The sequence below is a fragment of the Chrysemys picta genome, chromosome 3 (assembly GCF_011386835.1).
Source record: "Chrysemys picta bellii isolate R12L10 chromosome 3, ASM1138683v2, whole genome shotgun sequence".
Taxonomy (NCBI): Eukaryota; Metazoa; Chordata; order Testudines; family Emydidae; genus Chrysemys; species Chrysemys picta.
The window spans coordinates 124,600,073-124,627,594 of record NC_088793.1 but is presented as its reverse complement, the minus strand read 5'-3'; the positions used below and the strand labels follow the sequence as shown (position 1 = coordinate 124,627,594).

Below are 27,522 nucleotides of genomic sequence, written 5' to 3'. Positions count from 1 at the left end.
TTTGAATTGTTTTGTTTTGTTCCCCCCTTCCAATTTTTTCTTCTTTTTATTCCTTTCTATCACTAACTTCAATAGATTGAGTGATGTGTAGAGTTTTTTCCTTTTTTTTTTTCATTTTTCCATACTGTAACGTTTCAGAATTTGCTCAAATTTTGAAAAAGTGAGAACAGAAAACGGAAAAATGAAGCTTTGTAACTCTTCCAACTTTTGAAAAGTTAGAGTGGCAAAGTATTGAAAAATTAGAGTCCCAGAATTAGTTTCATTTTTCCTTTCTGCATCTTTTCAAAAGTTGGAGAAGGTTTGAAAAGTCACAGAATAGCAAAAGAAAAAATGAAACGTGAAACAAAACCCCTGGACATCATCATTTTCTATGGCATTCATTGGCAAAAAGGTTTTTGAAAGGGTGGAAGTGAGGGGAACTGAATCTCAAAAACTTGAAATTAAAAATATTGTTTCACTTAGAACCTGGCAAAATAGGAACAACTAAGTACAATTCTTTCCATTTTTCAACCAACTTGGGTTCAGAAATCTCAAGTGAAGGTGTTAGATTGTCTTGATATAAATATTGTCCCCCACAAAAATGGAAGTCATTCTACCAAGGATTTTCTGATATCACAGAGTTGTTATCACCATCAAAAATTCAAGAACTATGGTCACTCAATGTTTCATAAACATCTGTGACCAAACTTTGAACCTAGGAACTTTTTTTCTGCATGTTATCACTTGAATTTTGTAACATTTGTGAAATATCTTTCAATATCTGTAATGGGTGGCAAGCACCTTCTTTTGATCCATCCTGTGAACAAATGTTGGGAACCTGTATGGAAATGCTGATTGATTCCTGCTCATTTACTGTGCAGATATCATCTTGTTACCTGCACCCTAGGTATGGATAGAAATGGTTGAAAAATGGAAAGACAGTTTTGCTTAGTTGTTTCTATTTTGCAGGGTTCAAAGTGAAACAATTTTTTGTTTTTTTCTGAAAATTTCAAGTTTTTGAGATTCTGTTCATTCCACCCCACTCTTGTTTAAACCTTTTTGTCACTGAACACTGTATAAAATGATGTCCAGGAGTTCTATTTCTTGTTTCATTTTTTCTTTTATTCTCATTTTTCCTTTTCCTAGGTACGCTAGAGGTGGGTGTGGCTATCAGGGCAGAGGGGCTTTGGACAGAGGTTCTGGGGACAGAGGTTCTGGATGGAAAACCTAGAATCAGCTTAGTGGAAATAGCTTAGGTTAAGCTTCATATTGTGCTATCGCTCTTTTACCCCCAAAGAAAATAACTACTACATGAAGAAGGGTGAGTTTGCGCACTAATCTTGCATGTGTGTGTTCTGTGCTAGACTGGGGTAAGGACTCATTCAATTCACAATATTAGTAAAACACTATTTGTGAATTGGAGAGGTGTCAGTCTTCTATGGCTGCCAAAACTGGGGTAAAGTCCATAATTCTGCCTCATCTAGACATTAGAAATGACATTAGAGAGACATTAAGCACGTATAATGTCCGTCCGAGACCACGGGGGAGTGGGCTGATTGGTGAGACTATATAGAACACACAATCCAGTGAAGGATACTGTGTGTCTGCTTTCCCAGTCCATGGGTATAAAAGGACTGGGATCACAGACAGCTGTGCTGGGAGGGGAAAGTACAAGGTATCACTTGTGTGGTGGATGGGTCTGGTGCAGAGCTGGCATGTGTGTACAGGCTAGGGGTTAACATATCCAATACTGCTGCTTAAATCATGGCCAGGATTTTGTCTTGTATGCTGCTTCCTTCTCCCATGGTGGCTGTGTGCCATGTTGTACCTCAGAACCTTAAACTTAAACAAAAATGCTCAGTGTGCCTGATATGATCACAGTGAAATTAGCCCTTGTTCATTCAAATAATGGCTTCTTTTCCATTCCACTTTGGCTTGTACAGTACCCACGGTGAAGCTGCATTTTGGCAAGCATGTTTGCTTTGTAAACTGTGGTGATCACAGCAGCAATTCACTTTTGCTGTAGTTTACAGTATAAACACTATGAAATTATTACCTAGCAAGTGACTAACTCATTTACAGTACTTTATTCTTGGAAATGGCAATAACATTTTAATCCTCTCCTTTCCCATTTTTGGACTTAGGGCTTTTGGCAGCTGCCTTGGCACCAGGTAACACCCTGTCATAATATGCCACTGAAAGTTACAGAATTAGTATCTTTTCAGTTAATAATTGTATGAGTTCTCTGTCCCATTTAAATCCCTTCCATATCTCCCTGCCACAGCAAGTTCATTATTCATTCTTCACACTGTTTCTTTATTGATCATAGGATTTAAACATTTTTGCAACAAAACAAAAATGAATGGTGTAATGAAAAGTTAAAAGAAAAGAGTTAGGACATCAGACATATACATATTACTCCTGACGGCATTCTGTGTCAAAAAATTAATAATTCTGTGCACAATATTTTAAAATTCTGCAAAATTCTGCAAATTTTATTTGTGTAATAAATGTGGAGGCTCCAGCATGGCATTGGGGAGCACAGGCCACTGGCTGCACAGAGGTGGGAGAACACTCTGCAGCTCCCCCTGGGACACAAACTCTACAGTGAGGCTGCACCCAGCCCTGACATAGTGCAAGGACTGGGCTTGCCCCAGAAACACCCCAGGGCCCTGCCCCCTCTGTGCCCGGTGCACCAGGTGGGGGCAGGCAGGCTCAGCCCAGCAGGATCCAAGTGTGGAGGGGGTTAGTGTGGGGGGATCCAAGTATGGGTTGAGAGGGTTATGCATGGGGCAATCTGGGTGCGAGCAGCTAAGTGGGGAACCTGAGTGTGGAGGGGATCTGGATGCACAGGGGTTTGTTGTGGGGTTCTGGGTGCAATAGTAATGGGATGCTGCAGGGGGGTTCAGGTGAAGGTGGTTGGAGCTCAGCAGGGGTAGGTCTGGGTTCGGGGGGATAGAGCTCAGCAGGGGGGTCTGGGTGTGCTGGATTCTGTGGGGGGTCCAAATGCTGGGGAGAGTGAGGGCTTAGTGGGATGGGGATCTAGGTGCAGTTGGTTGGGGCTCGTTGGGATGGAGATCTGGGTCTGGATAACTTGTCAGGGTGCTCCAGGTGCAGGGGGAGTGGCGGGTGGGGGAGGTTCTGGGTGCGGGGGCATGAGGGTCTGAGTCTGAGGGGGTCTGGTTGGATGAGGGAGTGATGGGTGCAGGAAGCAGGGGAGTAAAGAGTTTGCAGAGCTCCTTGCAGCCTGGGAAGAAATCTGGGGATGGGTCTGACCTGGCCCTGGATGCTATGCAGGGAAAGAGGAAGTCCCGGCCTCCCCAGCCCAGCTGGGACTAGCAGCTGAGCCCGACGCAGGGTCTTCCCCAGTCCCGCCCCCTTCCCCACAGTGATTTACCTCTCTGCCAGCTGCCCTTGGCACCCAAAACATACTGCTGGGGAGAGTCACATGACCGCTCTTGTGGCTTCCCTTTGCTTCCCTGTCAGAAAGTCATTTTCTGCAGGGAAGCAAAGAAATCTGAAGGGGACATGAATTGTGCACATGCGCAGTGGTGCAGAATCCCCAGGAGCAATATATATATCCTTCAGAAGATAATGCATATAATACGACATCCAGTGTTATCAGAGGAAGATACGCGTTATGCAGGGCCGGCTCCAGGGTTTTGGCCGCCCCAAGCAGCCAAAAAAAAAAAAAAAAACCAAACAAACAACCAAAAAAAAGCTGCGATTGTGATCTGCGGCGGCAATTCGGCGGGAGGTCCTTCACTCCCAGCAGGAGTGAGGGGCTGTCTGCCGAATTGCCACCGAACAGCTGGACGTGCCGCCCCTCTCCGAAGTGGCCGCCCCAAGCACCTGCTTGGTAAGCTGGTGCCTGGAGCTGGCCCTGGTGTTATGAAGTTGAAACGGAGAAGGAGGCTTGTGGATACTGTTGGTAGTAGTAAGAGACTAGGGAAAGCAGTATGGAGATGGAAAAAGGTTGGACCATATTTTTAATTTCACTCATGATGTCTTTTGGAATGTCTTTTGGAGTGTTTGCAGGTCAGGCATCAACAGAGCTATATTAACAGGGAATGTGCAATTTATCAAGGCAAATTTAAATAAATGGTAATATCCAGACCTGCCAAATTAAAATGTAAAGGTTAATGGACTTCATTAAATGTTTTTAACAATGCTGTTGTCTGGATAAGTGGTATAACCAAGGTACAGTGTGGCCTTTGTAACACTTGCAGTGAATATCAGATTTTATAAAATGGGGCTGACTTTTCTGTCCCACATAATCAAAGTGTTCTGTCTTTATAGTCCAGTCAATGCCTCCTTCACTCTATTATAAATCATTTTTAATTTAATGTTTGCATTGAGGGAATCTATCTCAATATTGACATGTACCAGTGGAGGAAAAGTTGGAGGAAAGTCTCTGGGATTGGATGTCAGTGATCAGTGACTATGTGGCAAGAAGTTGATGTTCAGAAGGCAGTGTTCTCTCTCTCTCTAAGATCAGGCCTGAAGATCAGCTGTATAAACAAGCTGGAAAATGTATGCCTTCAAAAATTGTGAGCTCTCTCTGTGTAGTACTAGAGCTATTTTGCAGCCTTTAACTTAATAATAGGGCAAGTCCTGCCAGCTGTCATTTCATATTTTTCCCTCCTTTGATTTTGTCATGAGCAGCGTTTGATGTGTGAACAAACAATTCATAAATACCTGTGCATGGTGCTGCAGTTAAGCTTTATTTACTGAACAAGTTATAACCCATGTCCTCTTCAGTCAAAACAAGAAGAATAGACGTCAGACAAATACGTGTAGCAGCAGTTTTCTCTCAGGCTATGTACAAGCATTAAAATTAATCACAGCAGAACCAGCTTTTTATAGCTTCATGCTTTCCAGTGTCCAAGCTTAAACAAAACTACTCACACAGGCCAGCCCTTGATTTTGGATCAAGGAGATTTCTTTGTTTCCTGTCTTCAACATCTCTACTGCTTTGAAAGCCTGGTGGATACTTTAAGCCTATTGTTTCTCTATACTTTTATTTTTGAAGCCAAGTAAATGATATCCCACCGCTCAGTGCTTCTGCCCTCAAAAATCAAGCTTTTGACTTAATGGAATTTCATGACCTTCCATAATTTTGGGGAGCATGAAATTGTGTCCCATATTTCAGTTCTTCACGGATGTGGTTCAACTGTTTTCACAGTATCATTGCACTATAGCTAAGATATGTCACTGTAACTCATGATTGGAAATGGGACTATCAATTTGCATATATGAAGGATTTAGCTATCAGTGCAGCCAAGCACTGCAAAACCTAGCAGCTCTTGGAAAGTACCCAGTAGGCTCAGGTTAAGAAAATTGTTTTACACCAGTGTTTCTTTTCTAATATTTTTTAAAAGTGGGCCACAAAGGAACATGGGAGAAGAGAATGCATTTCTGTATTAAAAGCAAATTAGGAGAAGAGTAGTCAAGTGGACAAATAAACCAATGGTCATACACTTCTTCATCCTATATATCTTGATTTTTTTTATGATACGATAGATCAACAGCCTGTAATATTCTGCCATGAAGAAAGATGATGATGTAGACAGTGCATAAATCATATGTAGAGAGAGCCCAATAAATTCTTGCAGTACACTTTCACCTCCTAATTGTCTTTCTTTTTTCATAAGATCACAATGCTACTTCAAAAGAAGGGCAGCTAATGCATTTAAACAAAATATATCAAATAATTTTAATTATCTTTAATTTTTTTTTAATTATTGAATAATATAGCAATAGTGAAAGGTGCAGGATTGTAGCTGTGGGAGCTGAAATCTTTTAATTATCTACAAAACAGATATAGCACATCAGTGGCATTGCAAACTTCCCTATGTAACACTTCAGCATTCCTCAATCCTGACTACATTGAGGATCACATTGTTTTTACTGGAATCCAGACAAAATATTATTCTAGCCCTTTAAAATGATGGCTTAGTTTGTCCATTGATGGTTCTCTGTTTCAGTGCTGAGGATCTTATTGTTAAAGTAATGAAAGCTTGTGCTGGCTGGAGATCATCATGATAGTGGTTTGTGGATTAGCAGCTGCTAGCAGGAAAAACATTGACATGATGTTTTGTAATGCATTTGTGTATGAACAAACATCACATAATTACAGTATGCATAGTCTTTAAAGGAACTTTGGTCATGGATTTCTGTGGGATTGTGACGGGGTGTACTTACCCCACACTGGACAGGAAGGGATTAACTCTTCCTTGGTAGCTGAGGAAGCCATGGCCCTACTGGGCATGCTCCAGGTGCAGTGGCTGTATAAAGGCAGGCAGCCCAGTTCAGTTGGGGCTGACCACCGGAGGGGAAAGATATAGCATACAGGCTCTCGCTGGGGAGCAGCTACCAACCCACCGCACAGAAGCCCAAAGTGCTGAGGCCCCGGCCCACGCCCAGGCGCCCACTGATACTCAAGAAGGGTTGTAGACGCCGGGAACAGCCCCAGCCGAGCAACCAGAAGACACCCCAACTACTGCCACCAGAACCATGGTAGGAAGTAGCCCGGGGGGGACTAGCCATAGTCCCGGACATAGGCAGCGTGTTGTGGTTGATCCCTGCTGACCTCAGCAGCAGAACCCTCTGCCACTACTAGGGCGCGGGGCTTGGCTCCAATGGAGTAGGGAGCGCCCGGATCCCCCTACCCTAGGCCGCCACCCTCCTCCAGGAGGTGGCCCACTACCATGTGAATCAGGGACGGTCCATCGGCTCTGGCCGTTAGGCCTGCTTACCCTACGGCCCAGGGACTCCTCAGAGGCCCCGGCCATTAGGTCTGCCTACCCTGTGAACTAGGGAACCACTATTGACTCCAGCCACTAGGCCTCGAGACTCTGCAAATCAGAGACCTCCTATAGACTCAGGCCATTAGGGCTTGGCCCCGAGAACCAGAGATTCGCCACTGACTCTGACCATTAGGCTTTATTGCCCTGCAATGGAGGACAGTCTTATCAGTGTAAGTCCATCAGGCATCCTACCCCGAAGAAACAGGCGCTAGAGGGATGGGGTGTACTCATCCCGCACTGAATGGGGATCCCCACGCGGTCACAGGGATGATTGGGGGGAAAAATTGGTGGGAAAATTGGCCCTTAGATGCTGTCAGCATATTTTACTTTGGCCTGTGTAATCTAAATGTATAAATTCTTTCTGTAAGGAGCCTAGTGCCATCTTTTATCATTTGTGGAATAAAGTACATTATTTTTTCCATATACAGGTAATTACTTTGTGTGTCAAATGAGAACTAAATCCTTCCCACTCAAATAAGTGTATAAATTCCTATAAATGGGCATTTTTTTACTCCTCTCTGCTTCTTTTTCTCTCTTCACGTAATGCTGACTGGATTGGTTGCATGGAAATGTCTTCCCTAGTTCCCATAAGTGATCTATGTTGCTTCATCCTCTGTCACCTATGGAAGGCACATTTGAGGTGGTAATTTGCTTTGTCTTCAAACCGATTTTTATTATTGTTATTCCTCAGCCAACAGTTTAGCCGTGGAAAACCTTTACCTCTTCTCCACAACACATCCTTCTATTATTATTATTATTATTATTATTATTTATTATTGTACTACCTAGTATCCCTGGTCATGGATCTGGACACCATTGTGCTAGGTGCTGTACAAACACAGAACAAAAAGACAGCCTCTATCCCAAAGAGCTTATTCTGTAAGTATAAGCCAAAGACAATAGATGTATACAGATAGACTGACTTGGTACTATAAAGAAACCGGGAAACAATATAGTCAGTATGGTAAGCCAAAGCAACACGCTTGGGAAATGATCTTTGCAGCAGTGTACCAAATGAATATCAATAGGGCAAGATTGCATATCTTCAGGCCAGCAAAAGGGATATTACAATAATCAAGTCATGATATTTATGACAGCCTGGACTATAGTTCTCGTGGATGGCTAGAAAAGGCAAAAATAATGGATGTTATGTAGAATGTGTGGATGTTATGCAAAAAGAATTTACAAGACTTGGACCTAGCCTGGACATGAGAACCTAGAGGGAAATCCAAGATGACACCCAGGCAATGGGCCTGAGTGGCAGATAGAATGGTGGTATTGTCCACCATGATTGAGAAAGGAGATAGCAGGGAGGGCTTGGGTATGGAGATTAAGAGTTCTGTTTTTAGACATGTTGCATTTGAGCTGACTGCTAGAGATCCACAAAGAGATGTCAGAGAGACAGGCTGAGATTTTAGTTTGAACAGAAGGAGACAGCTCTAGAGAGAGAGAGCTGAGAATTGTCTGCATAGAGAGAGTTGTTGAATTTATGTTTCTGGATGAAATTACTCAGAGATAAGTTGTGCAGGCACTGTAGTGGCTTCGAATGCATGACTACAGTAGGAGACTGTCTGACCTATTGAGTTAGGGGTCATCATATCACCATGGGCTCCCTGATTTTCTCTCCTTGAGAAACTCTTCTTACATGGTACTTCTGTGGGCATCCATCTTTTCACTGAATTTAAACTGCCTAAACTATCTGGCCCACAAAACCGGCTCCTTCTGAAATGAGATCAGGTTTCTTCAGACTTTATTGATTCTGACCCTCACAAACTGATGGAGATTGGAGCTAGAGGTTTCAGGGTTCACTCTAAATTCATCATTCTCTTTACTATCATGTAGATTTGACACTACAATCTGTTCACATTCCAAAGCTCTTGGACACAAGCACAAAGAATGAGTGGCCTGGATAGGTTACAGTAGAACCTCCGAGTGACGAACACCTCAGGAATGGAGGTTGTTCATAACTCTGAAATGTTCGTAACTCTGAACAAAACATTATGCTTGTTCTTTTAAAAGTTTACAATGGAACATTGACTTAATACAGCTTTGAAATTTTATTATGCAGAAGACAGATGCTGCTTTCCCTTTATTTTTTTAGTAGTTTACATTTAACACAGTACTGCACTGTATTTTCTCGTGTGTGTGTGTGCTGCTGCTGCTGCCTGATTGTATACTTCTGGTTCTAAATCGGGTGTGTGGTTGACTGCTCAGTTCATAACTCTTAGGTTCTACTATTTGAGGGGGGCCCTCTCCCCCCCCACACACAGTCTCTCTCTGACACTGCTGAGCTGCAGCCCAAAATGACGAGTCAGTGAATTCTGTCAGTAGGTTTCTGCCAACCATTTCAGAAATCTCATGTTAGAATACACTGAGAGAGACCTCTGCAGGACAGTGGCTCTCCTGACATTAACTGCTTAACCATTGCTAAACTAGATGAGGCATATATTCAGTTCTTCCTGGAAAAGAAAGTTAATTTCCAGTTGTAAAGAACAAGATATGAAACTTGGGGAGCTGGACCAGGTATTGAGGACATAAAGTGAGAGATGACTCTTTGGTGCTCATTCTAAGGATGCTGGACTTTTTTGGGGGGTTGACCAAATATCTAGAATATCAGATTTCTTGTCAGAGACCCAGCAGTACTGAAAGATTCTCTCCTTTATATGTTTGGTAAAAGTATTTGTCTTGATGGCAGGGCATTGTTATAGGCAAGACACACTGTCATATTACCTACACTCTAGCAGAATGTGTACTTCATCTAGCAGGAATGGATAATTTATCCCAGGGTCAGTGCAGGATTTTTCTCTAGAGAATATTATCATAGCTATAGGGCTAACTGCACTTTTGACCCCTCGCTAGTCTCTCTCAGTGCACCCCTTCACATGTCAGGCCTCGTGCACTTTCCTTCCCTGGGGTGGAATCCCATGATTCTCCCCTCTTAGATCGAGCCCCAGTCTACAGCGTCCTTTGTACCAACTGTGATTACTCAACAGGCCAGACTGGGTTTACCACCTCCAAGTCTTCTCTTTGGGAGCTGTGACAGGTGGTTAATATAGATGACCAGTGGGCCTTCTCCAAAGTACTGTTTATTTACCTTAGTAGGAACAAAGCATAACAGAAAATAAAATAAAAGATTTTTAAACCAATAAAAGGGTTATAGACATGTCTGTTTTACCTAGAGGTTTGCCATCCCTTGGCAGATACCCTCAGCAAGTCCCTGATCTTTGGGGTCTGTGTCTGTGGGTATGTCTATACTGTTAAAAAAAAAATAGTGTCAACCAAAAAACCCACAGCAGTGAGCCAGAGAGCCTGGGTCCACAGACTTGGGCTCATGCTACAGTGCTAAAAATAGTAATGTGGAGGTTCCTGCTCCAGCTCTGAAACCTGGTGATGGGGGTTGGGTCTCAGAATCCAAGCTCTAGCCCAGGTGGGAACAACTAAACCACTATTTTTAGTGCTGTGGTGCAAGCCTGTGTCTATAGACCTGGGCTCTGGGGCATGGTGCTGGAGGTTTGTTTGTTTTGCAGTGAAGACTACCCAATGAGAACCTGCTTCTCATCAGCAACTCCTAGCACCCACTTCCCACTCCCTCAAGAATGGCACTTTTATCCCCCCAGGAGCCCTTTGTCTTAGACTCACAGGCTTTTTGGTTCTCTTATGTTTACAAACTGAGATCACCCCATGACAAACCGGTCCCTTGATCTCCATAGTGGGTTGGATGTAGGACATTAAAGTGAATAGGTGGAATATTTTCCCTGAAGTGTGAGTAAATGGGTTGCTATTTGAATCTTATGTCCTTTATTCTGCATATTTGCAGCTGGCCCCTACTTGAATTAAACCTCCCCCCCCCAGTCAAATGGTTAGAATACATAACATTCATACGTTATTTAGGATGACCAGATGTCCCATTTTTATAGGGAGTGTCCTAATATTTGGGGCTTTGTCTTATATAGGTGCATATTATCCTCCACCCCCTCCTGATTTTCATACTTGCTGTCTGGTCACCCTAACATTATTACAGAATAACTCCAAATCCATCATAAATATTTTCTAGTGCTATGGCCAGTTCATTTTTTAAATGTCTCAAGCAATGTTGTTTTAAAGCTTGTGATCTTTCCTTCTTCCTCCCCTTCCTCCATCATGTTTGGTGGCTTCCTCACCGCTCTTTACCTCATCCAGAGCGGTTTCTGAGTTCTAATCCTCTATACTCCCATGATGCCCTTCTCCCACATCAAAGGGAAGCTACAGTCCTAGTTTTTTTAAATTCCTGTAGGTAATTTCATGCACTGCAAAGTGAATTCTGCTGAATAATTGAGATAACATAAAAGGACAGGGCTGTACCTCACAGGCTAGGAATCACTGATTTGGGGGCAGAAAATAATAATAATCTTCATACTTATTCATATTTCATTAATGTTACATACACTTTACTTTTTGATTACTTAATTCTTCATATTGAATGACTCACATCCATCTGACTCTTTCTGAAGTCATAATATCTCTGCATGGACTAAGCTATCAGGGTAATTTTTGTGTAGCTTTTTAAAAAAAGTATGCGTCCTTTTGTTTAGATAGAAAATCTAGCAGTAGTCTTCCAATTATTTTTCACTGTTGATTTGTTGTCAACTGTTGCGCATTACTCGTATGTTCTAAAGATAAACAGGTGCTAGAAGTATTTCTGAAAAAGCTCTGCAAAAAGTTCTTTAATCATGGGTGTTTACAAAGTGATTTCTCCTTTAAATTATCCCATTTTACGGTACTATGATTTAGGTGATTAGTAGTATTAACATGTCAGTAGGATGCAGTTTTATCACTGGCATTGATAGAATTACTTAAAATAGATTAATGCTACCTTATCTTAGTATAGTGACATTGACATTGAGATTTCCCAATTAAAAGCCACAAAATATTGGTAGGGTCATCAGTTTGATACATAAAGTGCTGAGTGGTAAGAGGAATGGGTTAGTTAGATTTGAGTATTGTTGATAATTTTTAGACTTCAGGAGTCCTGTTACAGTTTAAATATTGTTTCATAGTTGTGTGATGGCAAATAACCATGTTTGAATGCCTTTTTTTTCCTGCTGAAGGTTGAATTGTTTGAGGTATTCCTTTCATCAACTGGGATCCGTTTAGATTTTATTTTGCCAAATCTGTATAAAATATGTGCTAGTCTGTGTTATAATATGAATCTAGTACAGGTCCAACATCATAGTGATTGATTTAGCTTTTTATTTTCCACTTGTCTTAGACCTCATCAGCCTCTTATAAAATGACTTGATTATGATTCTAAACAAATTCTGCTCATCTTGCCAGTTGTCAAATCCAGATAATCTCAGGATGGAAATCTGCCATGTTACAAATTAATACTCTTGTTATGCAGCTAGCATTTTTACAGTTGCATAAATGTGTCCAGGCACTTCAGTCTGCTTAGATTTATGTTTGCTAACACATTACAAAGGTGACGTAGTTAATTGCATAATTACAATGTACACATAGTTCTTAGTTATGTGAAAGTTGAGTAAAGGGTTATAATGTTATGCTGATAGATTGGTGTAGATGATGGAGTGGGTTAAAATGCAAACCTTAACCTTTGAAGATTTAGCTTCAAATCCTGATTACTCTAGGTCACAGGTGAAAATGAATTTGGTCACCCCCAAGTCCTTTGAGGACATTTTTCCACATAACAAACCCACTGTGCAATTTTTCATGATTTACAGTCCTGGTTTTAGAGAAACCTAGACTGTGGCAACATGAGTTTGCAGATCTGGGCTCAAGTGTGCTGGCAACACCAGACCTCATTCTTCATTGCCTTGCTCTTTGTGTAGTTACTTGTGCCTGTGCAAAGTGAGTGCTAAGTTATATGTAGAATACTATCATTTTGATAGAACTCCCTTTGCAAAGGTGTAAATGACTACACAAGGGGCGAGGCAGTGGAGAACCAGGTCCAGTATGTGGATGAAGCTTGCCAAGCACCTTACTTGCACTGTGTGCACCTCTAAAAAAATGTTAGTAGATGTTCTTTTAGGTAAGCACCACACTCTTCCAAAATGGAAACACAAACATCCACTCTCACCTAATATTTGCCGCAGGAATGTCTGTAATAATAATAAAAAAAATTATATAATTTAGAAACAATTTGATATGCCTTAGCCTTAAGGAGGATATCCAGAGCTGCCAGGTATCATGCAGTTCTATATGTCTATTGGAGCAATAGATGGACACAGTATTAAGGTAGTTAAGAAGAAGTTATGGGTCAAACAATGAGTTCTTTTCCCATCAGCATTTTTGGTCAGTATTATGTTCCGTTGATGACAAAAGTTCAATTTAAATAAGGCTGTTGGGAATTAATGCTATTCACTCAGCAAGCATTTACTTGTTTTGAAACGAGGAAACCAAATGACTCACAGATGTATAGGGTCATATGTTCGGTATTCGTGGCAGAAAGTGTGGAGGGAGTTATACAAATAGTAGAAATCTATGCAAGAAAGCAATAGCAGAAACCACAGCACACCATACTGTGATGCCCAGGGTAAGCTGTGTGTTGAATCCATCAATAAGTGTGGTTAGTCAAATGTGCCTACATACCCAAAAGAAGCAGATGAACATAGTTTGTTGAGGAAGAATGAACATGGTTTTAGTAAAGGGAAATCATGCCTCACCAATCTACTAGAATTCTTTGAAGGAGGTCAAAAAGCATGTGGCCCAAGGGGATCCAGTGGATATAGTGTACTTAGATTTTCAGAACGCCCTTGACAAGGTCCCTCACTAAAGGCTCTTGGATAACAGGGAAGGTTCTCTCATGGATTGGTAAATGGTTAAAAGATAGGAAACAAAGAGTAGGTATAAATGGTCAGTTTTCAGAATGGAGAGAGGTAAATAGTAGTGTCCCCCAGGGGTCTGTTCTGGGACCAGTCATATTCAACATATTCATAAATGATCTGGAAAAAGGGGTAAACAGTGAGGTGGCAAAATTTGCAGATGATACAAAATTACTAAAGATAGCTAAGACCCAGGCAGACTGCAAAGAGCTACAAAAGGATCTCTCAAACCTGGGTGACGGGGCAACAAAATGGCAGATGAAATTTAATGTTGATAAATGCAAAGTAATCCACATTGGAAAGCATAATCCCAACTATACATATAAAATGTTGGGGTCTAAATTAGCTGTTACCACTCAAAAAAGAGATCTTGAAGTCATTGTGGATAGTTCTCTGAAAACATCTACTCAATGTGCAGCGGCAGTCAAAAAAGCGAACAGAATGCTGGGAGTAATTAAGACAGGGATAGATAATAGGACAGAAAATATCTTTTTGCCTCTATGTAAATCCATGGTACGCCCACATCTTGAATACTGTGTGCAGGTGTGGTCGCTCCATCTCAAAAAAGATATATTGGAATTGTAAAAGGTTCAGAAAAGGGCAACAAGAATGATTAGGGGTATGGAATGGCTTCCGTATGAGGAGAGATTAATAAGACTGGGACTTTTCAGCTTGGAAAAGAGACGGCTAAGGGGAGATATGATTGAGGTCTATGAAATCATGACTGGTGTAGAGAAAGTAGATAAGGAATTGTTGTTTACTACTTATAACACAAGAACTAGGGGTCACCAAATGAAATTAATAGGCAGCAGGTTTAAACCAAACAAAAGGAAGTATTTCTTCACACAGCGCACAGTCAACCTGTGGAACTCCTTGCCTGATGATGTTGTGAAGGCCAAGACAATAACAGGGTTCAAAAAAGAACTAGATAATTTCATGGCGGATAGGTCCATCAATGGTTATTAGCCAGGACGGGCAGAATGGTGTCCCTAGCCAAGCTGGGAATGAGCGACGGGATGGCTCACCTGTTCATTCCCTCTGGGGCACCTGGCACTGGCCTCTGTCAGAAGACAGGATACTGGGCTAGATGGACCTTTGGTCTGACCCAGTAGGGCCATTCTTATGTTCTTATGGAAAGGCTCTATACCAATATACAAATGCAGCCCTATTTATTCATGTAAAATGACAGGTTGTGATGCTCAGAATCTTTTTATGGCATAATCCTTAATACTACTAGTACTGGTCTGACCTAATCATATTTCAGTCTACAGTGTGAGCTGGTGGAAGAATGCGACCTAGTGGCTTTTTCACACAGCATTCATTTGTGCACATTTCACCTACTGCTTTCTGTTTTTTGTTTTATTTTTGGCCCAGTTACATAATTTACTATACTCTGGGCTTCCTCTCCTCTTTTCAGTAACTACCTCACCAGTTTTGGTTATGGTCCTGAACCTGTGCTCACTGTCATGTACTGCCTTTTATGATGCTGTATTTGCCATGGTATCATGCTACACAGGAGCATTCACTGTACAATTGCACTTCCACCCAGGAACTGGATACCTGTCTCTTGAGGTTTTTGACAACCAGGATGCAGCTAAGTCTTTTGGGAATGGGGTTTGAGGCTGCACCTCCTTTTCCTCACAACATTGTAGGGAGGGTTGGAGGTTACCTGAATTATTTGTAGGAACTCCTATTTTATCATACCAGCAGCTCTTCACAGCAGCCAGCTTCCCGACTGCTTCCACTTCAATGTCCTAATTATTGTAGTTAAACTCGTTTCCCTCCCAGTTCTCTGTCTTTCATTTTTATTTGCAATGAATGCCTACTAAGCTACAGCAGCTAGCATTTCTACTATTTCTGTAACTTTTGTAAAACTCACATACAACGCAGAACACTCTGTGCCAGCTGATGCAGTATTTCAAGGTCTGAGTTGCTTGTGCTAGCTCCTCAAAACTCTGATGTTCCCCACTGCAAAAATGATGCCTCATGTACCAACCAGTGCACTCCAGTAACCTCAATATCAGTTGCCAGGAAGCTCTGACGCACTGTGATATCTGATGGAGAGGATTCTAGGACACGGTTGAGTCTCCAAAGTGTAGATATATATGAGGCTGTGAGGGGAAAATAGACACACATCAGTTGGAGTACTAGAGAAGTAGGTAATGAAGTCAGAAGGTGGAGGCAAAAATAGCAGCCTTGTTTATAATGGAGGAAGGAGGTTAAAGGGAGGCATATGAAGGGTACCTGCCTATTAACTGTCACAAATCAGTTTCTTGAGATATGATCATGATTCTGGCCATGTGTAGCCAATTAATAATTGATCAATACATTTTGAACAATTGACTAGCTGGTTACAGCATGGAATGCTAATTCATATCACATGGCCATGGCATGAATATTCAGGCAATTGGGTTAGGGCTGACAATTGAGGATTAGATACATTACATCCACTCTGTATTCTATATACGTATGTTGAAAACACTTTTTTCAAGTTGTAGAATATGTTTGTTCTAAACTGGGTTTTTCCTCTTTGGTTCAATAGTATCAGGATACAAATATGCAAGGAGTGGTATACGAACTGAACAGCTACATAGAACAACGGTTGGATACAGGCGGAGACAACCAACTTCTCTTATATGAACTGAGCAGCATCATTAAAATAGGTAAGGAAAAGGATTTGATGCCCTTCATTTGAAGCCTTATCTTGGTACTCTGTGTATTACTTATGCTATTAAATAAATATAGTTATTATAGAATAGCTGTACGTGCTTGGTACACCATCCTGCAACTGCATCCACACCACGTAGCCCTTGCACAGTATGGAGCCCCGCTGATGTCAGTGGAACTCCAACTTGGGGCAAGGGTCCACCCAGCTATGAGTCCAGTTGCAGGATCAGGGCCAACTGCAAGGTAAACCACCTGATAGATTAGGGTTAGGGTTAGATTATTCTAGTTTTGGTGTTGCCTGCCAGATTGATTTGGAAAGTCATAGAATTAGCTATCAGCAATATTATTGCAAATCTTGACTGCTCCTTTAACAAAACTGAGGTGATTTGGGTGTGTGTTTTCCTAGAAGATCAAATAAAACTCTATAGAGTTACAGCACTTTTTGATGTGATATAGTTGCCTCTTTGTGAAAAAGAATATTGTCCAAGAATAAAAGTGAAACACGTTTCCTGTAAAAATGTAGAACTTTCATCACCTCCCATCGCCCCAAATTTTAACCAATGTGAGTACATACAGATTTGCATTGAAAGCAACTGTTCAGGCTTGTTTACCTCACATACTTTGCAAATAGTTGTTTTACAACCTTTCCCTCATATCCCTACCACTCTGACACTTTGTAACATGAAGCTGGTTCTTCTATTTTATGTGTATTGTGTTTCAAATGGACTGTATTTGTTTACTGTCACTTTAATGCAGCGGTTCTCAAACTGTGGGTGGGGACCCCAAAGTGGGTTGGGACCCTGTTTTTATGGGGTCGCGAGGCTGGCATTAGACTTGCTGGGGTCTGGAGCCAAAGCCAAAGCCTGAGCACCACTTCCTGGGGCCAAAGCCGGAGGGCTTCAGCCCTGGGCGGTGGGGCTCAGGTTACAGGCCCCCTGCCTGGGGCTGAAGTGGGGCTTTGGTTTTGTCCCCCACCCCCTAGGGCAGTGGGGCTCGGGCAGGCTCAGGCTTTGGCCCCCTCTCCAGGGGTCATGTAGTAATTTTGGTTGTCAGAAGGGGGTCATGGTGCAATGAAGTTTGAGAACCCCTGAGGGTTCTGATTCAACTTCAACCCAGCTGGTCAGTACTGGTTTATGTTAGAGAGCAAATGAGAGGCTGGAGGCGAGACAGAGGCAGCACATCCTTCCATACTCCTAGTAAACTAGAGAGTACGTTTTCTTTCTTTAACTTACAATGCACTTCTTTTCTGTAATGTCCAATAGACACATAATATTTTCTCTAGAAATGACTTTGGAACTCAAATACAAATGAGCTTCTCACTGACTGGCAATGATGTCATTCATATCCATGTAAATAATTAAGCAATCAGACAGGGGGGTTTTGGTTCTGTCAAACACGCACAGAAGGCCAACTGACTTTAACCGCCCCCAAAATGTAATCATTTCCCTGAAATGCATTGCCTGGAGTGTTTTATTTGTTCATAAAAATGAGGAAATCATTCAGACCTGTGTATTTACAGGAGATAGCATTACTGATGGACAGAGAGGTCTACTTGTGCCTAAAGTGTTAAGCCTATTTTGTAATGCTGAGTGTAAAAGCACAGGCTTGATGTGTTCTTCTATTTCCGAGAGTTCTTTTTCGTTTTAGCAATAAGATACCTCTGATGGTTTATTTCTAAGGAATTATTGCACTTTTTCGTGTTTAAACACTTAGCCTTTGGCCTTATGCCTCACAACACCACCTGAGTCTTGCAGTAATTGCCAGCAGATATTTACTTCCTGGAGTGTCTTAATGTATTTAATACAGAACAGCTATGGAAAACATAGGCCTCCACATGTCATAGAAACTAGAAACAATCCCGTCATACACACTTAGTGGCAGCATTTGAGGCTTATTCATTGTTTTGCCATGCTTATGTATCTTAAGGCAAGGACAGAGATATTTATGCTCTATACATGGGAAACAACTTTTCTTCTGTTGATGGAAAATGTGCTATCTATGTTCTATATGATTACATTGTGGATGTGTATTTTTACTTAATTATTATGCTGTAATATGTATTCATGCAATGTAATATTCACTAGACATGAAGTAAAGACTAGGTAAGTTTATCAGGTTGCAGCTTCCAATTATGTATCAAATATATTAAATTTTTTGGGGGAAACAGATAGTATTATCATATGCCACTAACTTTGCAGGGTTTCTGTGCAGTTTCAGGGGATACAGCAATGGTGTTTCACATTCAGAAGTTTAGCTGATTGTCCTAAGTGGAATGAGTCTATGGTTTCACCTTGGAGAACATGCAAAAGTTTGATTCTCCCTCTGAGTACAATTACTTCTTTTATTATTGCTTTGGCAGCTACAAAAGCTGATGGATTTGCACTATATTTCCTGGGAGATTGCAATAATGTAAGTATTCTGGATTTAGATGCTGCTTTTCTGTACAGTTAACTAAAAGTGCATTTTACACTTCCCCAAATATACTGTAATCTTATTTTGTACATCATTTAGCAGGAAATGCTAGTTAAGTGCTGAATATCAATTTTACATTATTTTTGTTTCTGTAGATGCAATGTAGCTGAATTTAGTGACAAGCAAAAGTATTTTTTGCACTGAGCTTCCAAGGGCCTTGCTTTATAATCACATTCTTTCTCTAAAGTCTAGCAACTTCATTAATAAAAGGCAGCAGGTTGAAAACAAACAAGATAGTACTTTTTCATACAATGCACAGTCAACTTGTGGAACTCATTGCTTGGAGTTGTCGTGAAGGCCAAAAATGTAACTGGGTCCAAAAAAAGGATTGGATAAGTTGATGGGGGATAGGCCTATCAATGGCTATTAGCCAAGATGGTCAGGGATGCCACCCCATGCTCTAGTTGTCCCTAAACCTCTGACTGCCAGAAGCTGGGAGTGGTCGACAGGAGATGGGTCACTCAATAATTGCCCTGTTCTGTTCATTCCCTCTGAAGCATCTGGCATTGGCCACTGTCGGAAGACAGGATACTAGGCTAGGTGGATGATGATCTGACCCAGTATGGCCGTTCTTATGTTGTTATGAAGCTGCAAGACTGCGTTCTTATACAGTTTACCCACAACGTGGCCAAGCACAAGCCCAGGCATTTACCCAGAGACATTCTCTTTAAAGAGAGAAAATGCGACTTATTCTTTTTATCCTGTTAAATTTCTGGTTTCTAAACTTCATCAGTTTCTCTGTTGTTGTCAACTGTAGCCTGAAAATGAAGTAACCTAAATTTCAAACTCAGGCATTAATTAACATGAAGAAATAGATCACATACATTTAAAGTGGGTTAGCCAAATTAATTTGTGATATAAATTAATTGGCTACAACAATTATAACAGGAATGAGTTTAGTCCAATGTTGTTAGTTGCATAATCACTATTTTGCTGTGGTTTTTAGAATGCATTAAGTTAAGCAAAAATGTTTATCTTGGCAACTCTATCTAGATACCATCATATAAGATTTAGTTACTTGACAAAATTGCAGGCAAGAAAATGTAGTTACACTTTAAAGGGACACCATTGAGTTAAAAATCACACTTTTGTCTGAAAAAATGCATGCCTACTGTTGGTACAAGAGACACCTCCAACTCTTATAAATGCAACTGATTAGAGAGGCAAAACATTTTTCTCCGTTGTTTTAGTTTAATCTTTCACATTAGTCGGCTCTCATGGTTTATTCCTGCATAGTTCATTATTCAGTTTCCCCTGCTGCTGTTTGTGTGGGTCTTTCATGCAGCAAAAGAGAAGAGAAAATGACTTACAAAACAGCAGGAAAGCATTATTGTAAAGGTGCACAAACTGACAGGGGACCAGTGTACTACCTGAAAGTACTTTTAACTCATTTTTTAAAAATAGACCAGTCGACAGTGTCCCATTCAAAGGTATGAATTAAATGCCGTACAATATCCCTTTCAAAGTAAGAAATTAATTTAACTTTTGGGTTCTAGTTCACTCCTTTAATAAATATTTGGTTTAATAAAGATAACCCATTTTGTGATTCAGAAATTAGTCCTGTTCTGAGAGAGTTTTGTAACATAGGTATTTCCTGCAAAAGACTTATCACTTTTCTTCCGTGGGCATATGCTTCATCACACATTGCCCACCTCAATACCATCTTCAGTTTTTTTTCTGCCCAATTCTGGCATGTAATCATTGTTCAGTCTGGGGGTGATGCAAACCTCCACTGAGCTCACAGGAAGTTTAGCCTTCACTTATGAGGGTGCAGCATGTGGATGGCTGGCTAGCTCTGCTTGTGGCTGTACTCTGTGAGAACTGAACAATGTCCAGACCTCTTCCACTTCCTCTTTGCAGAAACTAGTAGCAGCATTAACCTTACAGCTCAAGATTTCAGATTATGCCCATCTTCTGCATGGGGGGCACAAGATGAGGAGGGGTACCTTACAGCTTCATGACCTCTTGAGCAGCTGACATGGAGACTGTATGCAAACTGATCTTAGCTGTCTTTATAGCTTTTTAGACAAACAAGATAATGTGCTCCATTATAATTAACTCTAGCACTGAAAAAAATAAATACCAGCTGCATAAAAAATACACATTGATTACATTTGTCACTGAAATGTGATTACAATCGCCCCACAATGGCATGGTATTCATCTGCTCATATAGGGCCTGATCCGAAGCCCATCAAAACCTGTGTGAGATTTTCTGTTCACTTATCATAGAATCATAGACCTTGAAGGTTCTTCAAGAGGTCATCTAGTCCAGTCCCCTTCACTCAAGGCAGGACTAAGTATTATCTAGACCATCCCTGACAGATGTTTGTCTAACCTGCTCTTAAAAATCTCCAATGATGGAGATTCTGTCACCTCCCTAGGCAATTTATTCCAGAACTTAACCACCCTGACAGTTAGGAAGTTTTTTTTAATGTCCAACCTAAACCTCCCTTGCTGCAATTTAAGCCCATAGGTTAGGCCTATATTGTACTCCCGTCACTTAAAAAATTTGTAAAAAATTGTAACTAACAGTTAATTTGGGGATCCTTGTTCCTGTGTGCTGGACTTGTAACATTTTTGTCCTATCCTAAGTTTTGTGGCTTTAAGGGGGGTTACATTTTCAAAGGCACAAATGGCAGTGAGGTATCTAACTACCATTGACTTTTAGTGCGAGGTAGGTGTCTCTCATTGACAGTTGTGTGTTTGAAAGTATCCCCCTTGGTGGTTTAGTTACAGTTATTTCTGTTGCACAGATAAAACTTCCCGTGTTTTGCTCTTCTGTTCTGTGTAGCATATATAAATGCAAAATGATACAAATTCCTAAATTTAGATGAATGAAGCAGTTAAATATTTACACCCACATTTTCAAAAGTGGCCTCTAATTTTTGGTGGCTCAGTATTTCAGATATCCAGCTTGAGATATGGATAGCTATACTCTATCAAGTTTGGCAACCAAAAATAGTGGACAATTTTGAAATGTTGGCCGTAGGCTTTTTTAGCTAGCTTTGGAAATATTTGTAAAGCTTCTTGAATCCATCCAGTCAGTAATCTCAACAGTCAGGATGACTACCTTAATGTTAAGCCAATCTTTGTTTGAGCCTCATAGCATCATGTTTTTTGAATGAATAATTGAGAAGTTTTTGGTGCCTGAGACTACTGACATCATTGTGTGTGGGCCTGTATATATGTATGTATCTGGGGAGAGGAGAGGTGGTGTTGTATAAGAACCTAGGAATCCTGGTACCCAGTGTTCCACTGTTGTCTCGCAACTAGTTGTGTAATCATAGAACTGGAAGGGACCTAGAGAGGTCATCTAGTCCAGTCCCCTGCATTCATGGCAGGACTATATTATCTAGACCATTCCTGGCAGATGATTATCTAACCTACTCTTAAAAATCTCCAATGATGGAGATTCCACAACCTCCCTAGGCAATTTATTCCAGAGCTTAACCACTCTGACAGTTAGGAAGTTTTTCTAATGTCCAACCTAAATCTCCCTTGCTGCAATTTAAACCCATTGCTTCTTGTCCTATCCTCAGAGGTTAAGAAAAACCATTTTTCTTCCTCCCCCTCGTAACAACCTTTTACACACTTGAAAACTTTTATCATGTCCCCTCTGTTTCCAGATTAAGCAAACCCAATTTTTTCAATCTTCCCTCATAGGTCATGTTTTCTAGACCTTTAATCATTTTTGTCGCTCTTCTCTGGTTCTCTCCAATTTGTCCACATCCTTCCTGAAATGTGATGCCCAGAACTGGACACAATACTCCAGTTGAGGCCTAATCAAAGCGGAGTAGAGCGGAAGAATTACTTCTCATGTCTTGTTTACAACACTCCTGCTAATACATCCCAGAAGGATGTTCGCTTCTTTTGCAACAGCGTTACACTGTTGATTCATATTTAGATTGTGCTCCACTGTGACCCCCAGATCCCTTTCCGCAGTACTCCTTCCTAGGCATTCATTTCCCATTTTGTATGTGTGCAACTGATTGTTCCTTCCTAAGTGGAGTACTTTGCATTTGTCCTTATTGAATTTCATCCTATTTACGTCAGACCATTTCTCCAGTTTGTCCAGATCATTTTAAATTTTAATCCTATCTTCCAAAGCACTTGCAACCTCTCCCAGCTTGGTATCATCCGCAAACTTTATAAGTGTACTCTATATGCCAGAGGTGGGCAAACTTTTTGGCCCGAGGGCCACAACTGGGTGAGGAAATTGCATGCAGGGTCATGAATGTAGAGCTGGGGTAGGGGGTTCCGGTGCGGGAGGGAGTGCAGGGTGTGGGAGGGAGTGCAGTGTGCAGGAAGGGGCTCAGGGCCAGGGGTTGGGGTGGAGGAGGAGTGCGGAGTGTACGAGGGGGCTCAGGGCAGGGGGTTAGGGTGCGGGCTGTGGCAGCAGGCTCAGGGCAAGGGGTTGGGAGCTCAGGGCAGGGGGTTGGGGTGCAGGAGAGGTGCGGGCTCAGGGCAGGGGGTTGGGGTGCAGCAGGGGTGGGGCAGTGGGTTCGGGTGCAGGAGGGGTGTGGCAGGGGGCTCAGGGCAGGGGGTTAGGGTGCGAGGTACAGGAGGGTTTCAGGGTGCAGGCTCCAGCCTGGCGCCGCTTACCTTTAGCAGCTCCAGGGTGGCAGCAGTGTGCAGCAGAGCTAAGACAGGCTCCCTGCCTGCTCTGGCCCCGCATCACTCCCAGAAGTGGTTGGCACCATGTTCCTGTGGCCCCTGGGGGGCGGGGAGGGGCAGAGGGCTCTGCATGCTGCCCTCACTGAAAGGGAGGGATAGCTCAGTGGTTTGAGCATTGGCCTGCTAAACTCAGGGTTGTGAGTTCAATCCTTGAGGGGGCCACTTAGGGATCTGAGGCAAAATCAGTACTTGGTCCTGCTAGTGAAGGCAGGGGGCTGGACTCGATGACCTTTCGGGGTCCCTTCCAGTTCTATGAGATAGGTATATCTCCATACCTGCGGGTACTTCCCCTGAAGCTCCCAGTGGCCGCAGTTCTTCTGGGGGTGGCAATCCCATGGGCCATAGTTTGCCCACCCCTGCTGTATGCCATTATCTAAATCATTGATGAAGATATTCAACAGAACTGGACCCAGAACTGATCCCTGCAGGACCCCACTCATTATGCCCTTCCAGCATGACTGTGAACCACTGATAACTACTCCCTGGGAACAGTTTTCCAACCAGTTTTGCACCCACCTTATAGTAGCTCCATCTAGGTTGCATTTCCCTAGTTTGTTTATGAGAAGATCATGTAAGACCGTATCAAATCCACCAGTAACGTGTGCTGTGACCCCATCTAAGGACTTACAAAGTCAGGATCAAGAGAAAAGTGAAGGCAACTGCTCTCTTAAACTGGGGATTCCATTATGAATCCTTATTTGTACAGTTTATAGTTGCTATAAAAGCTCACTGTTGGGAATCTTGACATGCAAAGTTGATAGTCATAGAGCAACTTTTTGGTATGAGATTTCCAATAACTACCTTTGGCCAATTTTAATGCATGAATTTATACACAGCACAGAAGAAAGTTTCCTTGTTTGAGATACTTTAGAATCTAGGTTTACAAAGTGAGACCCAACAAGTGATTACTTCATATCATTGAAGATGTTTGTGATTTTTTTTTAAATATTGAAGGAACAGGGAAACAGCCTTGTCATTGCAGTTTTAAAATTGGCGTTAATGAATTAGTCATAAATGCTTCCCACTCTCTTGGTTTTAGTATGGATAGCCCTTTCTGTACTTGAAAATTGCATTTGAACATGGTGAAATGAATATGCCTTTTAAAAAATTACTGCATATTTGATTAATTCAAAAGAAAGCTCTGAATTAGTCTGTCTGCTGTATTCTGCTCTGTGCATAATACAGGTGTCACACTGGCTTCTAAAGAGGCATTTCACTAATGGAGAAAAGTCCTATATAATTTAACAGAACAAGATATCTTCCTGTAAGTGTTTTAACCATCTTACAGAATTGAATAGGAAATTATATCCCTGCTCTTGAATTTTATAAGATTGTTAAAATATATGTTAAGTAGTTGTCACTCCTAATAAAATTCCATAGGTTTTCAGAGTAATTTCTATATAACCTTATTGGTTTTATCTCTATTAAATTCTACAGGACTTTTCCATAAAGGTATGTTGGAGTTGTGTGGTGATACAATGTACCTGCAGCAGTTTCCTGTTGAGAAAAGAGGCAAGTAGATTGCCCCCAAGATCTCTGGAGTAGGAGCTCTGAGGTGGTAGCTGCTATATCCGTTTAAAGTGTTCACTGTGCTTTTTCACACAAACCAGCAACCTTTAGCAGATGCCAAAGGGGATATGGGCATTGGTTGTCTAGAACTCCTGGCAGTGCTAACACTCCCTTCACGATGTGCTCAGGAAGTGCAAGCACCAAGATTCTGCTGCTTCCTACACTTTTGCCTGAAAGAGTGTAAAGGGCTTCTTGTGTCCAGTTTACTTCCCTCCCCCGCACACATTCCCTGTACCCCTGTCCTAACTAGCCTGTGAAATGGTCTACTTAAAAGTTTGTCTGATAGGCTGGTACAATTATAAATAAGACACTTTGGTCTTAAGGGCACTAACACGTGTTTGAAAATACCAACTAATTGGAGACTGGAACAGACTTGTAAGCAAACGGTAATGGTTCTCAGCTCTCCGGGAAAGACTTTTATCCTATTTTGTTCCCTCCGTTTTATTACCCAAAACAGGGAATTACATACAATTCAAAACTTTTGCAGTTATGGTCTTAATTGAGCATAGCATTTAATCATGTGCTTAACTTGAATGACTTAGGGTACGTCTATACTTACTTCCTGGTCCGGATGTAAGTGATCTATCTTCTGGGATCGATTTATCGCGTCTTGTCTAGACGCGATAAATCGATCCTGGATCGATCCCGGAAGTGCTTGCCTTCGACGCCGGTACTCCAGCTCAGCGAGAGGAGTAGGCGGCATCAACGGGGGAGCCTTCCTGCCGCGTCTGGACCTGCGGTAAGTTCGAACTAAGGTACTTCGAATTCAGCAACGTTATTAACGTAGCTGAATTTGCGTACCTTAGTCCGAAGTGGGGGGTTAGTGTGGACCAGGCCTTAATTAAGTCCTATTGACTGCAGTGGGATTTACTTATGTTCCTAAGTACTATATTAAATAGGGATGGACTTGAGCACAAGCTTCCAGTTTGGGGCCTGTGTGTGTGAATGTTCCCAAAACTTTATGTTTTGTGTCACAACTACAGTATTTATGTATTAATATATGAGCATTTCCTGCAAATGCTTTCCACTCACGTAGTTCTTATTCCTGTGAGTAATTCCGCATTGGTTAGTTATAATACTATACTCATGTGAGTAAGTAGGTTTGGGCCCATTTTGTTTTTTGAAATGTAATAGCAAGACCCCTACATTAGTTTCTATCTTATATTGTGAGCATTATCTATTTCCTGATGCTGCAAATTGCTATGACAAACCAATCATCTTCCCTTCAGATGGTGATTCACAACAGCTTTATTGTAAAGAGGATTGACAGAGGCCACAAATATGTGCACATACTCTGCGCTTCAGGGTGAATGTAATAGAGTTATTATTCTAGAATTCCTACAGTATGTAGAAATTATTGTTCTAGCTAGATATGCAGCGCCATCTAGTGACTTTATGTAGAAGGGAAGATTGTAGATATTAAGAACGCTGGAGTAATGACTAGTGATTGTAGTTGTCTCCGTTTTTGGATGGCCAAATGGAGACAGCTTAAAGGCCACTGATTTTTGTGAAAGTACAGAGCACCCATTCTCTGAAAATCAATCACTTTAAGGTATCTCAAGTTGGTAGCTCCCCAGATCACTAAAATTATTTCTGCCATTATACATCCTTTGTATATGTAGAGAGAAAAATCTTTGTTTCTTCCATATTTGTCAGTGTACATTGCACTGCCCAATAGCAAAGTCTCCAGCAATTAAATGCATTTAGAAATGGTAGCCTCCATCTTAAAAACAAACTAACTAACTCAGAAAATATACCAACTAGTTTGGAATTTTAGCACATGACTTTTAATTATGATAAGCAGTGCTGTATTTACAATGGCGCCAGTGGCGCCATGGAGCCCGGCCCATGCTCAGAAGGGGCCCCTGCTCTGTTTACACTGTGCCCTGAGACCCCGCCAGCCTGCTCCTCCACCCCATGCCCACCAATTGCTCCTCTCCACCCTCTGGCCCCACCTACTGGCTCCTCTCCGTCCCCTGGACAGACCGCAGTGCACCTCAGGCTCCAGGAAGTCTCTGCTTCCCACCACCTGTGGGGCCCTGCCTGTCTCCCCGGAGCTGAGCTGCCTGGGACTGGTGCAGAAGCCTGGCCAGTCTTGGCCAGTTGGGGAAGGAGGGGATAGTGTGGGGGGCTTGGCTGGGCCCCTCCAGGCAAGTGGGTCCTGAGCGAGCCTGGCCTGGGCAGGCCCTGGCCTGGCTGATTGTGCCACTCCCAAAAGATGGAGTGATTCCCCACCCCGGGACCACCCCTGGCTGCACTGGTGGCTCAGCCCAGCAGACACAGTCGCCTCCCAGCAGGGCCAGTGAATGCGGCCAGGAGGCAGGGAGTGGGGGAGTTGGTTTCTGGGGGCGTGTCCTGAGCTGTGAGGGGGCAGGAAAGATCTGTGTGTGTTGGGGCACTAAGGAATGGGGGTTCTGTGTGGGGTGCTGGGCAGCTGTGGTGGGGCTGTGGACTGGGGGGCCCTGGGCAGGGGTGGTGTGCAGGGCGCTGTGCATTTGTGTGAGGGGGAATGCTGGGCATAGCAGATCCAGG

The 27,522-nt window shown here is 42.1% G+C and overlaps 1 protein-coding gene across 10 annotated transcripts in view; it reads left to right on the top strand.

Annotated features, from left to right (window-relative positions):
• PDE10A (phosphodiesterase 10A) overlaps window positions 1–27,522 on the top strand; it is a 548,616-nt gene that overhangs the window by 446,072 nt on the left and 75,022 nt on the right. For 7 of the 10 annotated variants that reach the window (XR_010600145.1, XM_065590407.1, XM_065590408.1 and 4 more), the window contains exons 4-6: window positions 16,149–16,269; window positions 18,633–18,682; window positions 24,859–24,933. Coding sequence is in view for 8 of the 10 variants with exons in the window: in XM_065590407.1 (XP_065446479.1) it covers window positions 16,149–16,269; window positions 18,633–18,682; window positions 24,859–24,933 (246 nt within the window). In the remaining 2 variants the exon portion in view is untranslated. The remainder of the gene's footprint in view (window positions 1–16,148; window positions 16,270–18,632; window positions 18,683–24,858; window positions 24,934–27,522) is intronic. The other 3 variants (XR_010600146.1, XM_065590411.1, XM_005287953.5) reach the window with 1 other exon arrangement.